General features: G+C 45.8%; 1 protein-coding gene across 2 annotated transcripts in view; it reads right to left on the bottom strand.

Annotated features, from left to right (window-relative positions):
* The window catches only part of Lrp2 (LDL receptor related protein 2), a 189226-nt gene extending 172042 nt beyond the window's left edge, over positions 1 to 17184 (bottom strand). For both annotated transcript variants that reach the window (XM_013076946.3, XM_004857623.4), the window contains exon 1: positions 16996 to 17184. In XM_013076946.3, the coding sequence (XP_012932400.1) occupies positions 16996 to 17074 (79 nt within the window). In that variant the 5' untranslated portion in view covers positions 17075 to 17184. The remainder of the gene's footprint in view (positions 1 to 16995) is intronic.
* Positions 17185 to 19114: the final 1930 nt, after the last annotated feature.

Below are 19114 nucleotides of genomic sequence, written 5' to 3' on the forward strand. Positions count from 1 at the left end.
AGGGGCTGGGGATTTAGCTCAGTGGTTCCGCAGACTGCCTCGCAAGCGCAAGGTCCTGAGTTCGGTCCCCCGTACCAAAAAAAAAAAAAAAAACACTTGTCCTATAATTGATTGTTTTGTACATTGAGTACATTAAAAATTAGAGAAAACGGCTGGGGATTTAGCTCAGTGGTTTCGTTGCCTGCTGCACAAGCGTAAGGACCTGAGTTTGAGCCACAGTACCAAAAAAAAAAAAAAAAATTAGAGAAAAGACTAAAGCATGTGTAAATAATAGATCATTAGCTTGAAGTATTTAAGACCCAGAACCAAACTTCCTAGTCAGTCACAGTATGCTTTTTAGTAAAAAGGGTGACAGAATAGCAGTGACACCTCCCTCCCTGACCACCGCAAGGCCTAGGTGCTATCATTATGGTGACTAAGATATACACCAGGCATGAGGTTAGTTTCAGTAAATGACAGCTTTTATTACCAGTATTACCTTTCCAGACTCTCTGATCATTCCCTGTCAACCAATATGGGCCCTCACAACTGGCCCTCACTACTGGCATCTTTGACGTGAGGACTCCCTGTGCATTATAGCTGGTTTAGCATCCTCTAAGTGCTAGCAGTAACATTCAGGCATTGTGACCCACCCCCAGGCCTATGTTTCCAGATGCTCCCTAAGGGTGCTGAAACATCTAGGAACCAATGAACTAAACCAGGGAAAATGTCACATCCTATACCCAGATGGTCAATAAGCTATAGCTCTCCAGACAAGAAGGTTCAAGAAAATGCCACTAGGTATTCATAAACGTAATCAACACACACATACATTACGATGTGTCTAATGTTCCTATAAATAAAACATACTGGCTTATAAAACAAATGATGGAAATTATCAAAACAGTAACAAAGAGCCGGGTGCGTTGGCAAATACCTATAATCCCAGCACTCAGGAGGCTGAGGCAGAAGGAGCTCTGTGAGTTCGAGCCCAGCCTGAGCTACATAGCAAGACCCGGTCTCAAAAACAAAGAAATAAAATAAAACAAAAACATAACTACATAATCCAGTGTATGGTCTGAGATTAAAGTCTCACACACACCCCCGAAAAAAAAAAAAGGAACAAAAAAAGCTTTTTCTACATTCCATGCTTATTCTGACCTCTTATCACCTTGAGCTCTGCAAGTTTAGCACCATCTTTGTCTCTCAGATAATTCCACTAAGTTAATCCTCTAACTTGACTGGTTGGTCTGCCCTTTTCACTGCAACATGTATTTTCTTCATAAAATCAAAGCCTGATCATCACATTTCCCAGCTTACGCTTCTTCAAAGGACCAAGGTTCTTAGTGTAACACAGAAACTCCCCACAGTGTACTCCCAGCCCCATCCTGGGACACACCTCCTTCAAGACTGTTCAAATGGCAGATCCATAGGTCTTCCTTGCCCTACTTCATCATTCCCTTGCTGTGTTCCTAAACCTCTACTGTAGCAAGTTTGTTTTCATGTATCACCAGGTTCTGATACAATAGGCTCTCTGCAAATGTTGTAGAATAAATACATCAGTGATCTTTTTTTTTTTTTACATCAGTGATCATTTTAACCATAGTTATTAACCAAATCTAGCTAGACACTTTCTTACCTATAGAACCTCCCACTGACCTCTCTGTAGTTTCATTAAATACCAAGGGGCTCCTAAAAGAGAAAAAAATTAGCTGAACATGGTGGCACATGACTGTAATCCCAGCACGCTAGGAGGCTGAGGCAGGAGAATGGCAAGTTCAAGCCCATCCTGGGCAACCTTGCAAATTAGTGTCTTAAAATAAAAAATAACAAGGGCTTGGGATGTAGCTCAGGGGAGTGGCAAGGAAGGGAAAGGAAAGGGAGGCAAGGGGTCAAAAAACAGAAGAAATGTCATGTACATGTACCAGCTCCCCACCATGAATGTAGATGTAATCACTGTACATAACATCTTACAAAGTCAAGTGCTTATCTTCCCGTGTATGCTTCCCTCTTCCCTTTCTCTTGAACAGAGGACATACCTGACCTCCATTTAAATGTTTCATTCTCTCTCTCTCTTTGACACAGAGTGCTAAGTCATGCTAGAATTTACAATCCTCTTGCCTCAGCCTCCCAGAACCTGGCTCTGCTTCCATCTTCTGTCCTCAGAGTTACAGAGATATCGCCTAACTCATTATAAAGCCAAGTTTATAGGAAGCATGTCCAAGACACATGAAGCAAAAACACTGAGTCAGCTGAGAAGCTCAAATTCCTCTATAACCTGACCCAGAGGTCTGTGCCTTCAGGACCTGAGACAGCAAGGACCAGGACTTCTGGGGAGTGAAGAGGCAGGTGGCAGCCTAGTCTTCTAGCATTTCCTGTCTGATAGGTTCATCTGCTTTAGAAGACACACTGCCTCCACCCCGAGAGATTTCCATGGACGGAGAACTGGACAAGTGGTTTCTCTACTCCACAAAAGCATGGCACAGTGGTGGCTCTGCAGCACTGAACCAAGAGCAGTCAAAGATGAATGATTTAGTCCCAGGTTCCCTGTAGGGACAAGGGCTCGTTGACCTCTCACTGAGTGCCAGGGCCTTGCATGGTCACAGTGTCCCTTAAGTATTCCCAGGAACCCGTGAGCTAGAAGTTAGGAACATCGACTGTATAATTGTGAAAACCAAAGCTGAGAGAGATCAAGTGGCCCAGAAGGTCTGGAAAGCAGCCAGGCTAACTCTCCGAGCTCCAATTCCCAGGCTTGGGTCCCCAACCAGCAAGGCTTCTGTGAAGGTTAACTCTGTTCGGAGCAAACCCTGCTGAGATGGGGATCCTCAGGCCAGTGAGGAGGGGGCTGGGAGGGCAAGGCAGGAGCTTCCGGTGGAGTAGAAGAGTCCGAAGGTCGCCAGGCAGCCAAACTTGAAGTTTACACCATGGTTCCAGCACATCCCACAGTGTGGGCTGCCTTCTAGATCGCCAAGGAAACGACAGTTTTCCCATTGTAAAATGAGAGATGGCTTAGAATTTTTTAAAGTTCATAAATATTTACTAACTCCTCAGAAGCAATCCAAATATCCTTTCTCGACAACAACCCTACAATGTAAATCCTCTCAAGTGTCCTACACCTTTCAGAAAATGCAATGCCATGGTCAAGACAATGAGACACAGTTTTGTGAGGTTCTGGCTCACATTTCATTGGAGACTAGGAAATAATAAAGTCATGTAAGCAGGTAAAAGAATTTAATTATAAACATTCTAAAAAGTAACATTTTAGTTGTATATTTATATGGCATTTTAAAATGTAATCATTGCCAGGCATGGTGGCACACGCCTGTAATCCTAGCACTGGCAAGGTTGAGGCAGGAGGATCACCAAGAGTTCGAGGCCAGCTCAGGCTACACAGTGAGTTCAAGGCCAGCCTGCACTACAGAGTAAGATGCTGTCTCAAAAAAAAAAAAAAATGCAATCAATATATCCCAGTATTTTGATAAATTCTGTCTAAATGGAGCACCTGAGGTATTGCTTCAAGTATACTTCTAGCAAAGAATTAAGCCCTGTTTCATTATATTGTATCCTTCATCCACTATTAATTCAGGGGGGAAAAAAAACATTAAATGACTTACTAAGTTTATCCTAGTGTGAGTTGCAACCCCATTCTCCCTTAATATTACGAGGTACACACTTACTGAGTTTTATTTCCATAAATCATTCTTCCAAAATGTGCTGAGATCCAGGAGCAAAGGTGTCCTTAAGCCTGACTTTTCCCTAAAACCATATATTAAAAGTCACCCTGGTGTGTCCCTCTCAAGCTTAAGTATTCTCATTATCAGAATAAAGTTGGCAGGGAGGAAAGGAGGTGGAGAAAATTCTCTAATTTGTCATCAATAAAATAAATCAGGAATGAGCCTTTAATCTAAAAAAGTACAATTTACTGATTTAGTCATTTATTTACAAAATTGATGGAAATTGTTAACAAGGAGTTAATTGATTTAAGTCATCTGATTACCAGTTAATTAACCACACTGACTTAATCTTCTTTGAAAACATCAACTAATCATTTCCCGGGTGTCAAGGGGGTAAATTGTTAAATAAAAAATAAACCTCTGTCCTCTTCAAGGGAGATTTCTTGAGTGTGTTTTTGTTGCACATTCCACTCTAGCAACAAGCCAAGTTTCAGGAACTTTTTTCTTATACAGCTGTACTGAAAGAGCTGCCATCTTTCCAGGGTTCTTTCTCCACTATAAAAAGGGAAGCCAGCCATGCAACTTTACCAACTGTGTCGTTTTGAATTACATCAAAAATGAACAGGAACACTTCTTGAATAAAAATGAAAAGCATTGAGACTTTCATCTGGGAAAATGAGTTCACAAGAAAAGAAACTTTTATGAAAAACTTCATTTGGAGGGAGTGACCACAAAGGAATAGCACAAGAGAACTAGAAGAGGTATTGTTTTAAACCTGATTGTTGTGATGATTACACAAGTGCATACATGTATTAAAATTTATACGGCCAGGGCCGGGGATTTAGCTCAGTGGTTTCGCTGCCTGCTGTGCAAACACAAGGACCCGAGTTCGATCCCTGGTACCAAAAAAAAAAAAAAAAAAAAAATTTATACAGCCAAGCACAGTGGCACATGCCTGTAATCCCAGCACTCGGGAGGCTGATGGAAGAGCACTGCTATCAGTTCAAGGCCAGCCTGGGCTATATGGTGAATTTAAGGTCAACCTGAACTACATACCATGGCCCTATCAAAAAAAAAAAAATTACAGAAGTAGGGGCTAGGGGTGTAGCTCAGTAGTAGAGTGCATGCTTGCATGTACAAGGCCCTGGGTTCAATCCCCAGCACTTAAACAAAAAGAAAAAAACATAGAAATGTACACACATATCAATTTTAGCCTATGTTAATTTTTAAAATAAGGCTTTTCATAAATGTCAATTCTCAAGGCCCATCCCTTTGAGAACTGTAAGCTTTTATTTCTTTTTACAGATAGAAAAATTAAGGTCAATCACTTGCCCCATCACAAGGGCGGGGTGGGGGGGGCGGCTAAGAAAACACACATGGTTAGAAAAATCAGAAAAGCATCCTTTTTGTCTCTTGTCAATCCAGATCTCAATTAGTAGAGCCACTGCTTCTCCTCGAGAAAAATGGAGCAGCCGTCTTTGATCTGTGGAGTCCAAGTTCCAGGTCACAGCGACAGGGAACACGCAGACCTCCTAAGGGGCCCGCACATGGGGCCTTCACACAACTCCTTTCCTCCTCCCTTCTTTTTCTCAGTCCCTCGATCACAGCAAAACGCGTGGAAAATAAATCTGGATTACAGTAGGCTTTTTCTGCACATACTCACAATCTGCAACAACTATCAAGGACCACATTGATTTCTCTTATAGGGAAGCAAGCAAACATGATCCATACAATATGCATCTTTTCCTAGCTCAACTCCCTTCTGATGTTCTCTCATCTACATTGTTGGGTTTAATTATTTACAGCAAGAAGCATCCAACTTTCACTGTCTTCCAGTTAGTATGTTCAATTTTTAAGCCATGTATTTTGTTTTTCACTAGACTCTCAGCTTCCAATGATTACTGAGCAAATTCTTTCAACACCTCACTGCACCAAACATTAGGGAAGAAGTAAATTTTTATGTCAAAAGTGGACTGGAAAAAAGTTCACAATTATGGTATATAAAAATTAACCATGTATCAACTGACTTGGGACATGGATATATTTAACTTTATTCACTTGCAAACTCTCTATCACACAATAACTTAAAAGAAAAGCAGAATTTCCTATCAACAGTAATCTTTATGGCCTAGAAAAATACTAACTGCCAACCAGGCATGGTGGTGTACTAACTGTAATCTCAGCACCCAGGAGGTTGAAGCTGGAGGATCACAGCAAGTTTGAGACCAGCCTGGGCTACATAGTGAGACCTCTCAAAAAAAACAACAAAAAAGAACTGGGGATTTAGCTCAGCAGCACAGTGCCTGCCTGGCAACAGCAAGGTCCCGAGTTCAATCCCTGGTACAAAAAAAAAAAAAAAAAAAGCTAGCACATAAGAGATGCTTTCTCTGAATCAAGAGCAGGCTCCTTTGGGATGTAAAGAAATTCAGTTCTTATCAGATTGTTCATTACTTTCTTCTAGGACTTCAAATAAGAGAACTTAGGAATTTCCCATCGATATTAAGCAACAAAAAACTTTGAAAATCTATACATCCTTGCCATCCCTGATGGAAACCTGAAATAGAATTGTGATGAGTAAGTATGCTTTGAACTAAAATACATGTAATTAAAAACAAAAAATAAATAAAATGAAATACATGTAATTATAGGGAAAAGGATGCTCCAAGATAACAGAACAGTGGCTCAGGAGAAGAAACCCAGCAGGTAAGAACCAAAATATACCCAGAAGATTAAGTCGAGGGAAAATCGTACTCCACTACACAAAACCGTTCTGGTGAAGGGCCTGTGTCAAGGGAATCGCTATGTACTTTTAGTGTCTGATTACATCACTCCTGGAGCAGGATAAGGTTTTCATCAGCACATACCGAATGAATAAAGAAACTGCCAAGGGTAGCACAAGAATGCCCAGTTGGGCTGAGAAGGTACCAGCCTCTGAAGTGAGGCCACCTTATTGTAGCATGAGGGTTTTAGAAGTAGGTGGAGAGGACCCATCTTACTTATGCGAGGTGACATGTAAGAATAAGCATTCTGAGTTCAACTTTGGCCCTACCACTTCATAACCAGACAGCTTTGGGCAAATTATCCCCACTGGTCTCTCCCTTGGTCCTTTACTGTAAAATTCATACTGTTAGTAAAGAAGTAGGAAAACTAATAGCCGAAGAGCACTGAGGACCGTGCCAGGTGCACAGAAGGCACACAAAATATTTTAGTAATTATTAGAGCCAGGGATGTGGCTTGGTGGTGGGGCACTTGCTTAGTGTGCACAAGGCCCTGGGTTCAATCCCCAGCACCAGGAAAAAAAAGAAAGAAAGAAAGAAAGAATAATTACTATTCTAGCCCATTCTCCAGCTTCTCTACCCATATATGTGTGGAAGTAGGTCCTCCCCTCCTCTACCCTACTTGCTACATATGGGGTCCTCAAAAGAATGGGGCTGAAAGGAGAAAGGCTGTGCCCACGGGATAGGCAGCCGCAGGGGCCCCTTTGGTTGGGTCCATGTTTCCTTCATTCATCAGAAACAAGACTCATGAATGTCCTGACTGGACTGGCGATGTTCTTTCCGCCACAGTCCAAGCAGCCGAGTTGCGTAGCCACTCCCCACTCCAAAGAGGGCCTTTTGTCTCCGGGGAGGCTGTTCTCACTGTGCTGTGTCGAAGGCGGCTTTCTTTAGTGTTCTGTTTAAATATAGAATGGCAATCTACTAACATAATGTCTAAAACTTTGGCTTATCTTTTTGTAAAAGCCACTGTATCAAATCTGCTGTAAAAATAGAATGACCCATTCTGCATGGACAGTGTGTCTGGGAGGGAAGTGGAAAAGACCAATGCATAATCAGCTGCTCTCGGCATACTGGGAAGCACCAGAGGGGGCGTGGAGGTGGGGACCAGGGGGCGTCACAACAGAAACAGCGTTGCTAAGCCACTCTCTCTGATAGAGACAGCAATTTTCTTTTTGCTCCACCAGGATTTTGATGGGGCCTCCAGGGGCGTGGGGGAACTAAAGGCTGGCAATACCAGGGACACAGCGACGAGCGGAGGATGCCCCTTACAGCCATTGTGGCCATGCATTCATGCTTTCAACCTCATTGCTTTAACCCTATTCTGGAGGCTGGAGGTAAAGCAATGAATAAAAGATGAAAATCTCTGCCTCGGATTTACATCTTAGTGAAGGCAATAAGTAAATAAGCAAATAACTAGTTAAGTAACTTAAAACACCTGATAACCAAGAAATCAAATAACAAATGCTGTCAAAGCTGTGGGGAAAAGGGAACAACACTTCTACATCGTTGGCGGGAATGTAAACTAGTACAACCACTACGAAAATCACTATGGAGTCCTCAAAAAACTAAAAGTAGAAACACCATTTGACCCAGCTATTCTCTTTCTAGATATCGTCCCAAAACAGTTAGAAACATCATATCATGATACCTACATACCCATGTTTATGGCCACACAATCTACAGTAGCTAAATCTTGGAAACAGCATATATGCCCATGAACAGATGAATGGATAAAGAAAATGTAGTATTTGTACATAGTGGAGCACTACTCTGCCATAAAGAAGGATAAACTTAAGTCATTGGTAGGAAAATGAATGCACTTTGAGACCAAAATGTTAAGTGAAGTAAATGAGACACACAAGCTTAAATATCACATGGTTTCTCTTACGTGAGAAACCCAAAATAGAAATAACAAGCAAAATAAAAGATAACAGGAAGCAGGGACATCTTTTTCAAATGGGAAGAATCAAGAGGAAAGTGGGAGGGAAGGGGATGAAAAAAGAATTAAGATGTGTTATGTTCATGTACCAACTTCACACAAGGAATGCAATCATTATGTACTAATAAAAAATAAAAACTGAAAAAATACAATAAGCCCTGATGTGAGACAGTGAGACAAAGAATGCAGAAAGAATGTAAATGAAGAACAATCAGAAAAGACCACAGAGAGAAGGTAACATGAGCACAGACCTGTAGGAGGTGGGGAAACAAGCCACACAATCTGAGACAAGAGCATTCCGGAAGCCCCTGGGGATGGTGCCACATGCCTTAATCTCACCACATGGAAGGCTGAGACAGGAAGAACTCAAGTTCCCTGGGCAACTTCAGAGCAACTTAACACAAGAAAGAAAAAAAAGCATCCAGGAAGGGAGAAAACAAATGCAAAAGCCAACAAGCTCTCACTGTGTTAGGGAAGAGCAAGTGCCTGCACCACAGACAGCTGTGGAGGAGGGTGGCAGAATATGGAGGCTGAGGCACAACAGAGGACTGCTGGACCATGTGAGCATTTGCAGTTTGTTCCCAACTGCTTTTATTTTCACATTTATAAAAAAGCAAAGTCAAGATGGGTAGGGTGTGGTGACAAACACTCGATCCCAGCTATTCAGGAGGCTGAGGCAGGAGGATCAAAAGTTTGAGGCTAGCCTAGAATCCATAGTGAGACCCTGTCAAAAAGAAGCGGGGGGGGGGGGGGGAGACACTCAAAAAACTTTTCAAAGTTGAATTCCCCCTATATGTGATCAAAATAATATGGTATCCATTTGCCCTGGCAATGAGTCTATTACAACCAAATGGGAAGTCAGACTGAAAGTAAAGTGAAACCTACAAGGAACCACAGTCAAGAAAACTACAAAAGAAAGGGAGCAGGAGCCCTGACTGCACCTCACCTGAACTACACTCAACCTCAGTTCTCACTTACATGAACCATGAAATACCGTTTTCTTTACCTACCTCTGCCAGAGTCAGGATTTCCATATGTTGTTTCCTTAAAAAAAATAAACATCTTCCATATCCTTCCTCACATCAAAATTAAATCAATGTGGAAGAGTATGCAAGCATTTTTCTCCTACAGTGAAGTAAAAGTATGGGTAGACTGACATATTTCAGGTAACATATATCCATTCATAAATTAAACTGTATTTAATGAAATAAATGCTTTTATGAAATAAATTATTTTAATTTTTTCAGCCCTTATTCAGAAAAGTATCTCCTTGTTAATGAGGTAAGAACCAAACAATTGGGCCCAAAGTGACATGCAAATCTCTGAAGCTATGAGACTGAATGTCTTTATATGGGAATCCAAGGAATTCTAGCATAACACTACTGTAGGTACTTTCCTCTTTTTTCAGGTTTCCTGAGGCCCACTGGGGCCTCAAAAGTAGCTCTGCTGTCATTTACTGTCCCTTAGCAGGTAAGTGAGTAAAGGCTTACTTTCAAAGTTAAGAGTCTTTGTGTGTTATGGGTTGATGGTACATATACTTAAAAGAGACCTCTGGGTTTTGCTTACAAACACTGGGTCTCAAGATCTAAACAATAAACAAGTCATTGTACCCATGGTAACAGTGGCCTAACTTTTCAATGCACAGAACGGTAATTACATTTCCTCCTTTCATTCATTTCTCACTGTTTCCTATAACCTTGGGGTCAGGCATGACCTGAGGACTAATGACAAAGTATCAGACTTCAACGTGCAAATTCAAATTGTCTTCAATCTGTCATTCTCTGGGAAAGAAACATTTCCTTAGCTGTGTTTCAGCCCTGCCCTAAGTCAGAAGTGCCAAAATATAAAAATTAACCATCTGAGTTTAGGACTGATAATGTTTCCATCTTCTCAACACATGCTATGCAAAAGTTTTTGTTTGTTGTTTGCTTGTTGGTTTGTTTTTGCAGTACTGGGGATTGAAGCCAGGGCCTTCACACTGAGCTACATCCCCAGCCCTTTTTTATTTTGAAATAGGGTCTAAGTTTTCTTCTTCTTTTTTTTTTTTTTTTTTGGTACCGGAGATCGAACTCGGGACCTGTGCTTGCAAGGCAGGCACCAGAACCACTGAGCTAAATCCCCGGCCCCTAGGGTCTAAGTTTTCAAGACTGGGATGGAACTTGCTGTCCTCCTGCCTCAGCCTTCCAAGTAGCTGAGATTACAGGTATGCACTGTGCCCACCCCACAGAAACATCTTGTCTCCAAACTCTTCTTTCCCTCTACCTCATCCTACTCCCAAGGTCTAGGGCTTGGAAAAGAGACAAAGTCTTAAAATCATAAAGAAGGGAGTGAAGTGAGGAAAAAGGAACAAGGGTCTAGGAGTCACAGAAAAATGAAATCATACAATAGACTCAAAAGCTCCTGTATTCTGATCTCTCTCATTCTCCAGAACTTTCTAATGTATCACAAAGGTCTGCTCCAAGTGAGAAAACTTTAAGCTCCAAATAAACCTTCTAGAAGTCCTTCCATTTCCCTTTGTAAACTTAAAGTTGCAGCATGGTTCCATGAACACAAAGCATCATGTCTTTTATCTTTATATTTCTAATACCTTTTTAGGGTCTTGCTATATAGTTCAGGCTGGTCTGGAATTCAATATATAGCCCAGGCTGGCCTTGAACTCTCAGACATCCTGCGTCAGCCTCCAGAGTGCAGGGATTACAGGCATCCACCACCACACCCAGCTTCTATTTCTAATACTTTTCTCCCTGCAATTTATTGAGTCATCCTAAGAGGAATTCCTATATTCTCTTCAAGTTTGTCTTCTCATACAAAATTAAAATCCCGTCAGCCATCATTTGCTTCTGATTAAGCCTACTGGGCAGCATCTGTTCACCATTCTCTTGCAGCCTTTCCCCAGTTCCCTGCAAGGACTACCCCGAGCCCATGACCTCAGGGACCAAGTCAGCGACACACCCTAGGCTGGGAAATACTTCCCCTCACTGGACACAGCGAGCAGTGGTCCAGCAAGCATATGACCTAGGAAAGCCCCTGGGATCCAAGTGAGACTGCTGCTGGCAGCAAGCACTTGCTCCTTCCCAGTGGACAGGACAGGATGTGACTCCACAGCCACTGAGAGCCCTTTTATGCCACAGGAGAATGTGTCTGAGAATGGCGCCACCTCAGGGCCTTCAATATCTGACTACTGCGGCCTAGAAAACAAGGCAACTTCATGGAGCTCAGTCTAACATCTGCATCTCTTCTCCTTTATGTATTTCAGAAAGCTGTTGGGGCCTGGGATTTAGCTCAGTGGTTTCGCTGCCTGCTGCTCAAGCACAAGGACCCAAGTTCGATCCCTGGTACAAAAAAAAAAAAAAAAAAAAAGGTGGCAGGCAGAAAGCTGTTGCCTTGGCTTCAGTCAGTTTAACACAGGTCTCTGTCATTCACAGACACCGTCGAGTCCTTAATAACAATTAAAGCTGCTGTGGCCGGGGATTTAGCTCAGTGGGTCCGCCGCCTGCCTTGCAAGTGCAAGGTCCCAGGTTCAATCCCCGGCACCAAAAAAAAAAACAAATGAATAAACTTCTGTATATTAAAAAAAAAAAGCTGCTGTGCCACTAAAAGGATGGTGTATGGACACATGTGGATGCATCGATCTCAACATCACTTGTAAAGAAGGTGCCAGACTAAAAGAAGAAGATTCCAGATACTGTTGAAAAACTACTGGAAAAAGTCAAATTCTTGGAAAAGGTACCAGTGGTAGACAGAAACCTACAGGAGACTTTACAGCCTATAAAACATTCCACACTCACTGTCTCATTTAATCTGCAGGGAAGTAGACATGGGTCCACTTAAAGAAAACTAACCCAGGGCTGGGGATTTAGCTCAGTGGTTCCGCTGCCTGCCTCGAAAGCGCAAGGACTGGAGTTCGATCCCTGGTACCAAAAAAAAAAAAGAAAACTGACCCAGAGGTTTGAGGGGGTGTAGCTCAGGGATACAGCTGTGGCCCCAACACAGCAAGAAGAAAAAACAAAAAATAAAAGCCAAGCAGATTTAAGAAAACTGACCCAGAGCACTCAGAGTAGCTGTACTGGATTTCCCAGAGGGTGAGTAGCCAACCCAGGATCCCCATCCAGATCTTCTAACTCCAAAATCTCAAGTTCTTCCCTTGTCATCTCCTAACACTTGGAGTCAGGAAGTCACTTAGGGAATGTGTGCACACCTCTATGGAACATGCCAGACGTTCCCGGTGTGCAAAACCACTCACCTGATCCTGCTGAAGAAGCAGCCCAAAACCCTGGGGCTCAAACAGGTCAACTCTTTCTAATGTCAGTGAGGTCCTTGTTGGGGTCATTAGGAACCATGAAGGTCTGTTTCAGAGCCCTAAATACAAAGGCGTGGTCTATTTTAATGGTGAAACCTAAACTCTTCTTTGCAGTTCTCATCCTCCTTCACCTTTCCATAGGACTCAACGACTTACTCTCCAGACCACTGCTCACAGTTACTGCTAATAAATGTTTGTGGAACACACCATAGGTGGTAAAGTTTTTTAAAATTCCTCAGGATCACAAAGTTAACAGGATAGGCTATGGCCATTTGAGTTATGACAATGAATGTTCCATCAAACTCATTTCCTCTATTCTATTTTTTTTTTTCCAGTACCAGGAATCAAGCTCAGGACCTTGCACTTGCCAGACAGGCGAGGTGCCACTGAGCTACATCCCCAGGCAAGGCCAAGTGAGCTACCTATTGAGTTTAAGGCCAGCATGAAGTACAGGGCAAGACCTGTCTTTAAAAAATAAAAAAAAATTTTTAAAAGGAGGAGGCATTAGCCTATCACACAATTATTCTTTGGCCTGAAGCCAGAGACCCATTGAAACTTTTTAAAGAGATTCCTTTGCCACACCTGTAGTTAGGATCAATGGAAAGGAATTTCCCCCACCAAAAAGGGTGGGGACAATCAGAAGATCCCTAAAATTAGTCAAGTGAAAAACCGAGAATGGGACTGATTGGGATCTCAGCTCTCTCAGGCCTCCCTCCCCCAGGCAAGGTGCTCAACCCCCTTCCCTCTCCCCTCTTCCAGATCTGCCCTCCTCAGCCCTGTTAATGGCTTATCTGTAAAATAATTCGAGGTGACGGAACTCCCTAGCTAGGACTCCCTCCAGCTGTAAGGTCTCCTGAGTTTCTATTACAAGATAGGCACAGGATTGAAGGGAGTTTAGGCAGAAGCCCTGTGAAGACCAGAAAAGAACTTCAGAGAAACAAATCGAAGGAAACTGCTATGAAATAAAGCAGCAGCCAGGTAGCACAGATGTGATAAAGCAAAAATGTAGCTTGTTTGTCCTTGGTTCCACAATCCTTTCAGATATAAACTTCAAGATGAAATTGTCATGAAAGCTGACACTAACTCCTAAGGACATTACCAAGTTTTATTGGATTAAATAACAAAACTTTGTCTAAGGTCAATACAATTTCCTCAAAAAACATTTTTTTAAGCAGCCAGATATGGTGGCACACACCTACACTCCCAGCTAAAGGAAGCTGAGGCAGGAAGATCACAAGCTCTGAGGCCAGCTTGGGTAATTCCGCAAGACTGTCTCAAAAAAAAAAAATAGAAAAGGGAATGGGAAAAAAATAGAACCAAGATATATCATGTACAGGTACAAACTCCCAGTGGTGAATGTGATCATTCTGTACACCAAAAATGTACCAATAAACTTAATGAATAAAAAAATTAAAATAAAAAGGGCAAGGGAGGGGAGGCAGCTCAAGAATGCCTCTGCTGTCAATTCCTAAGACTGCAAACCACCCCCTTACCCCTTAGAGTACTTTCAGAGGTCTGGGAATTTTTCAAAGAACTGTTAGTGAAAAACGTTCAGAGATTTTTCTATCTACATTTAAAAACTGGAAATATGATTACTACTGCAAAAGAGCACGTTAAAGTGTTGATAAACATAATAAAATAAGCCAGGCCCGGTGGCACATTCCTGTAATACCAGCACTTGGGAGGTGGAGGCAGGAGCACTGCTGCGAGTTCGAGGCCAGCCTGGGCTACATAATGAAACCCTGTCTCAACAGACAAAAAAACAAAACAAAACAAAAGCAGAAGAATAAAATAGTTACTGTTATTTTCATTGTCTATATGCCTTACATCATGGTAAGCATAATGTATTGTATCTCTTTATGTTTGCAGTGTCCTGAGATGAACTCTGTTACTATCATGTCAATTTTGCAGTTAAGCAACCTGAGCCATGCAGTTAGGTGACTTCACAAGATCACACAGCTAGGAAACAGTGTCGCCATTGCCACTACCCAAACACTTTGACTTCATAGTTCAGGCACTTACAATTTTTTTTTTCTTGAAAAGCATTATGCAAAATATGAAAAAATGCAAATAATTTTTAATTATAGATATAGAATTTTTAAAAATAAAAACTATCCACAGAACACTGAGAGTTCAATTTCTAGTGATCCAAAGTTTGCAGTGGGTTCCTACCAGAAATGTAGTGCTTCACTGTAGGCATTTACAATTCATCATATTTTGCTTCATAATAATTCAGGATCAATCCAGAGGAATACAGAAATCTCCTCAATGCAGAGGACACAGACCTAAAACCAATCAGGTACAGACTAGAAATGAAGTGATCAAGTTCAGATCATAGAAATCTGAAAAGTTTCTAAAAGAAAAATCTCCAGTTAGGAAGCAGCAAATTTTACCTAATGTGATAAAGACTTGTGGAATGCCCCTCAGCTTCTGTAGTAACCTTACAATTGGATAGTAACTTAGAGATCAGGACTTTTTGAGTACAAAAAAAAAGAAAAAAAGCAGAAGCTAGGCACAGCAGGGGCTGAGGAGGCTCCTACAATACAGTGAGTTCCAGGCCAGCCTGAACTACATAGCAAGACCTTGCTTCCAAAAAATAAAATAAAAATAAAAGAGTCAGATGCTGGGGATTTAGCTCAGTGGTTCCGCCGCCTGCCTCGCAAACGCAAGGTCCAAAAATAAAAATAAAAATAAAATAAATTAAAAATTAAAAAATAAAAATAAAAGAGTCAGAGAAACACTATATTTAGCACAGGAGATAGATAGAAAGGCAGACAGACAGACACAGATAGAACCCTCAGCACTGTGCAAACCTCCCACAACAACCTTAAGCCCTCTTGCTGCGTTTCTGACCCAGAGAAAAGGTGTTCAACGAAAGAATTATTAACAGTCTCCCCTGACTCCCGGCCCTTTCCAAGCATTTCTGCAAGACCAGCGGTGTTTGCTGGCGTTTCCAAACTTCTTCCCAGGAAGTCTGAAATGGGTGCTGCTAGGAGTTGCTGTATAATTACTTACTTGATTCTCTCTAAGGAGCTTAGGCTAAGAATTGAAGAAAGAAAGCAGATTAACCATTTGAATACATGCCACGGCCCATCCATAAAGCCCTCCCCTCTCTCTCCTCCATAAACCGGGGCTTCCACGGTCTCCACCCGTCAACCCTAATATGTGATCCAGGGAAATCAATTTATTGCTTTGGCTAATCCTGCAACAATAGGGGTTTCATTTTTATTGTCGGGCAATTAAGTTGTCCGACGCGCAGGAGCTGCAGGGTAGGGGCGACTCCCCCATCCCCACAGACAGATTAGTCCCGCGGTGGCAGCAGCGTCCGCTCTGTCTGTCTGGCGGTCGGTCACACGCAGCTCCCGGCTGCTACCTAGCAACGCAAAGCCAGGGGAGAGCTCGCGGGCTGGGCGGCCGCCTCCGCCCTTCCCATTCATCCCAGCTCGCGCTTCTCTCTCCTCGTGCTCTCTCGCTCTCTATTTCAACTGCGCTTTCTCCCCTCCTGTCCTCCTATCTGCTTGTGTTTTCCTCTCTCCTTGTCCCCTCTACTGTTTTTATACCCTCCACTTCTTCCCCCCTTTTCTTTCCCTCTCCTCCGTTACTGGAAAAACAAACTCCGCCGCAACTTGAGAGAAGTTTGAAGCCATTATTAGGAAACTTTTTCCATTCGGCCTTCGAGCCCCAAAACTCTGGCAGCGCAGACGGGCCCCATTCACCCACACAAAAGCCCCCACCTCCCGGGTGGAAAGGAAAACCTTGCAAGAAAAGACCTCAGCGCAGGGCTGCCCTCTCGGCCAATCCCGCCTGCCGGCCTTATCTCGGCTCCTGAACGATCCGTATCTCGAGATGCGGTCTCCGGAGGGTCACGGCAGGACCGGGTTTCGCCAGCGCGGGGAGGGGAAGGGAGGGCAGCGCGGCCCGGGAGGGCCTCGCAGGGCCGGGGCGGGGGGCGGGGGGGGGCGCTGCAGGTGGGAAGCGGCCCTCCGCGCGGGGAGGAGGCGCCGCGGGCTCCCAGGCGCAGGCTGCAGACCTGCCAGGAGCCCCTCGTCCTCCCGCTTCCAATCTCCAAGTGCTCTTCAGAGAAGATGGGAGACCACATGTGCGCACAAAGACGGGGTCCCCCAGGGATGCGCTGTCACCGACACCCGGGAGCTGCGACCTCGGGCCGGCGGCTGCTGGGTCCCGGCCGGGCCGAGGGTCCCCGAGCGGCGTGGTGCCGCCGCCCTCCCCGCCGGACCCGGCCGCGCTCCCCTCTGTGGCGGCAGGCTCGACCTCGCCGTGCCCAGGAAGCCCGACGTCGCGCGAGGCTCCCTTGCGAGCGCCTACCTTGGCCGCCGACTAGCGCCGGGCAGGCGGCGAACGCCAGCAGCAGCAGCAGCGAGCGCACCGCCGCCCCGCGCTCCATCGCACACCGGTGCCGGCCTCGCCGTTCCTTCCCGGGGAGCTGGGCGCGCGCCGCTCGCAGCTCCCGCAGCGCTCCGCTAGAGACCGCGCCTAGTGGCAGAAAGCCGGCCCGGCGCTCCGAGCGTCCTGTTTTCTACCCGCGCCAGTCCCCACCCTCCGGCCCGCGCAAAGAGCCCTTTAGACCCCGCCGCCCCGGAACTAGCATCCCGGAATCCGGAGGGGCAGGCCCCCCGCCGCCCGGCCCGCCCTCTGCTCCGGGCCCTCGGACCCAGGCGCGCTCACACGTGCGCCGTCCACACCCGCGCCCGCCTGGCTGCCACACGCGCTGCCAGGGTCACGCTCCCTCACGCACGCACGCCCCGCGCCACATTCCAGCACCGTCGCGGTCTCGCCTGCTGAAGCATGTCGCGCGGGCACGGGCTACGCTCGCCCACGGACAGCCCCCGGGGAAAGTGCCCTCCAAGGGAAATGAGTGCGGGGGAAGACGGGAGTGGTGAAGGGAAACGAAAATGAGAGATGGGAGAGAAGCAAGACAGCAAAAAAGAGGGACAGAAAAGAGAAGGAAAGGCAGCAGGAACACGACCCTTCGCCCCCAGCCTACACCCTCTCTGCTCCCTGGAGCCCCTAGCTTCCCCTGGTGGGGTTTGGGCTGCGCGGAGGGGGTGGGGTGGCCCCGTGTTTTTGTAAGTTAAGAGAGGAACCTGGATCGTTGTTAGAGGAGCGGTTGACTTGTTTCGCTCTTTTCCCAAGCACCGCTTCTGCGGGTGTTACAACCAGATCGCTCTTCTTACAAATTTGTGCTTTTTTTTTTTTTTGAGTCTGTGCATTTTGGTTTTTTGGGTTTTTTTGTTTTTTGGGGGGTTTTTTTTATTTATTTATTTATTTATTTATTGGTACTGGGGATTGAACTTGGGACCTTGCACTTGCACGGCAGGCGCCTGAACCATTGAGCTAAATCCCCAGCCCGAGTCTGTGCATTTTGAAGCACTTCTCCGTGGTACCGATTTATAGCGGGAAGACACGGGGGACGGGGGGCTCCCAGGTCCCCTTCCCTGGGGCCAAGTTGAACGGGCTGGCGAGGACCCGGCTCTCAGGAGCCCGGAGATCGAGCCTTCCACGCGCGCTCGGAGCACGGCCGTCAGCCCGTAAGCGACACCTCGCTAGAAAACACGAGGGTTCGTGCAACTCGTGGCAGGCGCTGGGATATCGGGGCTCTTTCCGGGCCTGGAGCTGTCTCAGACCCTGAAGCAGCGTATGGGTCCAGGCAGCCCTTTCCCTCAGCCGAGCGGGCAGTGACGCCGGGACGCAGCGGCCCTCGATCCACGTGGCCCCCGGGCAAGGCCTCACCACCACCCCACCACCCCCCAGACCAGAACCTGCCCTTCGCTCCGGCCCCTTCGCCCCCGAACACCTACGACCCGGCCTCCGCCGCCCGCACAGGCGGGTCGCACAGCTTCGGTGGGCAGCTTGCTGGGGAAGGGAGAGAGTACGATGAGCGTTACAGATTATTATTTCTGTCGTCCTGGGAATCGCACCCAAGACCTCGTGCATACTACGTCCCTGAACTACGTCCCCCAGACCAGGTGTTTGAAAGACGATAAGCTAAGTAGACACGCGGGGACAAACTAGACTAAAAAGAGTAGAGCTGTGGATTGAGTGTTTTCTGGGTTAGGAAATCCGGGGTTCTGGGCTCTGGCCAAAGTCACTGGAACTCGCTGCCTCCAGTCGTGCGGAGCTTAGGGGGAGGCAGGATCGGGGACCCGAGAGGCTGAGGGGGCGACCCAGGCGGCAGGAGGGACGCGGCGTGGGGGCGCGAGGCCCCAGTGCAGTCCGCGGGTGATTTATGCTGGTTCCAGGCGGCCGGGCCATGGTACGAGACCGCCCGGGGTCAGGCCGTCCCGACGCCCTCAGTCCGGGGCTGCGCGCACAGTCACAGCGCCCGGCCCCTCAAAGTCGCAGGACGCAGCCGCGGGGCAGGAGCAGGTGGGAGGGGGCTCATGTGCGCCAGGGGCTGGGCCTCCTCCCGGCGCACGTGGGTGCG

The sequence above is a fragment of the Heterocephalus glaber genome, unplaced genomic scaffold (assembly GCF_053883595.1).
Source record: "Heterocephalus glaber isolate CG9 unplaced genomic scaffold, H.glaber_assembly_v1.0 deba00000347, whole genome shotgun sequence".
NCBI classification, from domain to species: Eukaryota; Metazoa; Chordata; class Mammalia; order Rodentia; family Bathyergidae; genus Heterocephalus; species Heterocephalus glaber.